Consider the following 4,817-nt stretch of genomic DNA (forward strand, 5'->3'; position numbering starts at 1 on the left):
GCAGGACGGGAGTTATGGCAGAAGAAGTGGGACAATGATAACAAAGGAAGACATTATTATAACAACCAGAAATCCATAAATGTGAAGACATACAAAGGGAAGTATAGAAGAGAGGTCATAATATCAAGGTTAACTCAACGCTGTATTTAATGGCAAAAATGGACTCAGATAAGTGCACTATTTGTAATGTTACGGAAGACGTGGAGCATGTTATCCTGAAATGTCAAAGATACAATTCAGACAGGAACATCTTGAAGCAAAAAATATGTCAGTTGGGACGGAAGTGGAGTTTGGAGGGAGTTCTGGCAGTGGACGGATAATGGCGAGAGTGCTGCAGAGCACTGTTGCGATTTCTTAAAGAAACGAGATTAGACCGTAGAATTTAGTTGGAAACAGTGAAGAAAAGGTTACCCTGAAACTGCACACTCCGGTACAGTAGGTGGCGGTATGCACCTATACAAGTTGGTTGCGACCCGCCAATCAAATTTAAAGAAGAAGAAGAGGAACGTAACTCTCTCACACAGTCGGATCTTAACAGTGTGACATCCAGCGGAAGTAATCAACACAGCCGCGTGCAGCGTTCGCTGCTCGTACTGTGGAGTTGGCTGGAAAACGATATCGTAGTCGTTGCGGAGGTAATTATTCCAGTTGAGAGTAAACAACAATGTCGTCAGTTGAGTATTTGAGAGAGTTTGTCAACGAGCGACTATCTGCTGCTGCTGAAGAAATATTCAGAGTTTTTGAAAAAACTATCTTCGAGTACGAGGAAGAGATCAACCGTCAGCGCAGACTGTTGGATGTCGTTTGGAAACCTGTAATACAGTTACACAGGATAGGTTTGTACAACTTCATCATTGTAATACCACTAAACAGAGGAATTCCATTTAATCCAAATTGTTTAATAGTGTTGTGGTATTAATCAATGCTGCGTTCACGTGGATTCAGGCAGATGGTAGACAGCAAACCAGATATTTTTCCCATGATGGAATAAGATACATTTGATACAACTATTTAGTGACTACTGTTTTATTTCATTATTCACAGACTGTAGCGTTATATAGCTAAAACTGTGATTTATCTTGTAGCATCCCGGCTGAATAATGGTCTGTAGTCTTGAACTGATGGTCCATTCGTCTTTAATGAATCACACCGTGAACACACCGTAAGAACTTGTGCCTATATCGGCCAGGTGCTAAAATAATAAAACCGTATCCATCTTCCTTGTTAAATCACTTTTTCCGTCCCCTTAGTGACTTTTCTAACGGCTTTCTCACGGCTTCTTACTTCCGGTTTATACCTTCAAAATAAAAGCGTAACAGGAAATGCACGAACTGCAGTGACAAAACGTCACAAATAAGACATAAAAAAGGAACAATCTATTTAAATACACTACACATTCTCAGAGGTCCTTTACAATCTTAATAATCGATTGCAAACTTAAGCAACTATCTCCAGTGTGAGGGAGCTACGTGACATTCGGTTCTATTTATTCCAATACTGATGCCGGTATTCTCTTCCGGGTTCACCTAATTTACCGTCCTCGTCCACTGTCATGATATCTGGTGTGCTGTATGCCTGGTTTCATGTGAATGCACTGTTTGCATTTTTCCTTCAACATCACAGTCAAATCCTATCTATGTTGCTCTCTGTCCCTCCAGAGCTCCCACAGCAACATGTCTGTAAGGAGGAGGAGGTTCTCTCCGACCAGCATCTCTGTATTCAGGAGAGGAACTCCAGTCTGGACCAAGAGGACCCAGATCCTCCACAGATCAAAGAGGAACAGGAGGAACTCTGCACCAGTCAGGAGGGAGAGCAGCTTGAGCTGAAGCAGGAGACTGAGACCTTCATGTTGACTCCTGATGAGGAAAGTAACCACACTGACCCAGAACCAACAAGAGACCCCCAGCTCCTCTCCAACAACTCTCATGTAGCTGAGAGCCAAGATCAGAAAGGAAGCGAGAATGAAGACTCAGAATCAACTAGCGATTCAGCGCCAGAACCAAAGAAAAGACACCAGAAAAGCAGAAGTCACTGTAACGATATTAACAACATGTCAAAGACTTACAGTGATCCTCAAACAGGTAAAGCACTTTTACAATGTGACACGTGTGGAGAAGCTTTCAAGTTCAGGTCGCATTTCGACAAACACCTGAGAACCCACTCAGATGAGAAGTCACATTCTTGCAGCTTCTGTGAGAAAATATTCAGTAAGATATCCTCATTGAAGACTCATCAAAAAATCCACACAAGTGACAAGCCGTATTCTTGCGAAACATGTGGAAAAGATTTCAGACAAAGAGGTGACATGTTGGTTCACATGAGAACACACACAGGTGAGAAGCCGTATTCTTGCAAAACATGTGTTAAAGATTTTGGACGTAGTAGTCACTTGATGGTCCACATGAGAACACACACAGGTGAGAAGCCGTATTCTTGCAAAACATGTGGAAAAGATTTCAGACAAAGCGGTGACATGTTGGTTCACATGAGAACACACACAGGTGAGAAGCCGTATTCTTGCAAAACATGTGGAAAAGATTTTGGACGTAGTAGTCACATGTTGGTTCACATGAGAACACACACAGGTGAGAAGCCGTATTCTTGCAAAACATGTGGACAAGAGTTCAGACAAAGATGTGACATGTTGGTTCACATGAGAACACACACAGGTGAGAAGCTGTATTCTTGCAAAACATGTGGAAAAGATTTTGGACGTAGTAGTCACATGTTGGTTCACATGAGAACACACACAGGTGAGAAGCCGTATTCTTGCAAAACATGTGGACAAGAGTTCAGACAAAGATGTGACATGTTGGTTCACATGAGAACACACACAGGTGAGAAGCCGTATTCTTGCAAAACATGTGGAAAAGATTTCAGACAAAGATGTGACATGTTGGTTCACATGAGAACACACACAGGTGAGAAGCCGTATTCTTGCGAAACATGTGGAAAAGATTTTCGATGTAGTAGTCACATGTTGGTTCACATGAGAACACACACAGGTGAGAAGCCGTATTCTTGCAAAACATGTGGAAAAGATTTTCGATGTAGTAGTCACATGTTGGTTCACATGAGAACACACACAGGTGAGAAGCCGTATTCTTGCAAAACATGTGGACAAGAGTTCAGACGAAGATGTGCCATGTTGGTTCACATGACAAGAGCCCACACTGGGGAGGAGCCGTACCTCTGAAAGACCTGCGGGAAGACATACTACTGTGATTGCCATCAATTGGCAAGGCTTAAAGATTGCATACAGACAAGTGGCCTTGTATTTGCAAAATACACGGGAGACAATTCAGTTCTTGTGTTCATAGTTCCTGCAAATGTTTGACCAATTCGATTTCTCTTTTGTTTTTAGAATGTATTTACTTCAGTAATCTGAGTAGATTGTGAACAGTGATGTTTAGGCTGAGAGCCTCTCTGTATTGGTGAGTCAGTCATTTTGTCATCAGTACAATAGACAACTTTTCTTTTTGTCTACGTTTCATTTATTTTGTATTTTTTATGTATCTGGTAATCTTGTAAAACTTGATGAAATTGTTTTGTGTTTTAGAGGTGGCACACAGACACAAATTGTAGATGGTGTGCTACATGGTGCTGTGAAAGAATCAGCCTCGGCAATAGTGAGGAAAAGTGAATGAACAGTGAGGATCAGGGCTCAAAGGGAAGTGAGCAACGAAATGCCCTTTTTTGATCTCAGGTTTGTATTCTAACAATAAAGCGTTGGGAGGTGATGTAAGAATACCAGATTCACAGTGAGGTCTAAAGCTTTACGTATATTCTGTTCATCAAGGCTGCAGATGTGTCTCACTGACCTCGAGAGTAAAAGTAGTCAGTGAAGAATAGTTATTCTACGAGTGTTATACCATGTGAGAGGTGTTTCAATGTTTCATCTCACTGGCTGTAGATTGTTAATTCATGATTTAATACCGTAGCTGATGCATCCTGATAGTTTGATCAGTGGAGCTGCCTCATGTTGAACAAGCTGTGGTGGAATGTAACTACATTTACCTAAATACTGTATTCATGTACAACGTTTTGTGCTCAGATGGTGAAGATTTCATGGAAATGACACATGAAATGTTGAACATTAAAAAATCAATTTGACGGTATTTGTACTTTGATTCTGCCTACTTTCATTGTATGTTACATGTATTTTACAGGCAAATATTGTACTTTTTAGGCCACTACATTTATTTGGCAGCTATAGTTATTTGCTGATTAAGATTTTTACAAAATCTGTGGGGCTTTTATTTTGAAATGGGGGGAGGGGAAAAGTCCTCTAAAAATCTCTAAGACCTGACTGACTGTATGTGAGAGAGACACACAGACATAAAGATAGACAGAGAGGGAGACAGACAGTTTGATGGAGTGAGGGAGACAGACAGGTCTAACGATCTTGCCCTGAATATCTCCAAGTCATGTGTGTCTGTGTTTATCAACTTCACTAATTAGCTCAATCAAAAACGCCTGTGTGCCTGCAGCCTTAACGTGGAGATAAAGCTGTGAAACACCTGTCAAACAAATCCTCAAAACCCACATAAGCATAGCTCCTATTGCTCCGATATTAAAGCTGTAGAGGAAGGATGACTTGAAGAACTGATCATGTGAAAATTGTGTCTGTAGTGTAAAAAATCTGGCTTCACTGGCGATCTAGAAACGGGGTACCGTGTTCTGTGGAAGATGTTCTTGAAGTAAGATTTAGCATTGGTCTCTATGGAGCAGATAGCTTGTTTTCCTCTCAATTAAAAGCTGTTGTGCTAAATGTGTAAATCTGTTGGATTCCACTCTCATTCCTCTAGACCAGCACA

At 41.1% G+C, this 4,817-nt stretch overlaps 1 protein-coding gene across 1 annotated transcript; it reads left to right on the plus strand.

Annotated features, from left to right (window-relative positions):
• The first annotated feature begins 640 nt into the window (after nucleotides 1-640).
• LOC306791915 (uncharacterized protein) lies at nucleotides 641-4,035 on the plus strand. Its single transcript, XM_079288831.1, has 3 exons — nucleotides 641-836; nucleotides 1,659-2,501; nucleotides 3,090-4,035. Exons 1-3 carry the CDS (start codon nucleotides 665-667, stop codon nucleotides 3,194-3,196), a joined length of 1,122 nt encoding a protein of 373 aa, XP_079144957.1. The 5' UTR covers nucleotides 641-664; the 3' UTR covers nucleotides 3,197-4,035.
• Nucleotides 4,036-4,817: the final 782 nt, after the last annotated feature.

The sequence above is a fragment of the Melanostigma gelatinosum genome (genome assembly GCF_949748355.1).
Source record: "Melanostigma gelatinosum genome assembly, chromosome: 18".
Taxonomy (NCBI): Eukaryota; Metazoa; Chordata; class Actinopteri; order Perciformes; family Zoarcidae; genus Melanostigma; species Melanostigma gelatinosum.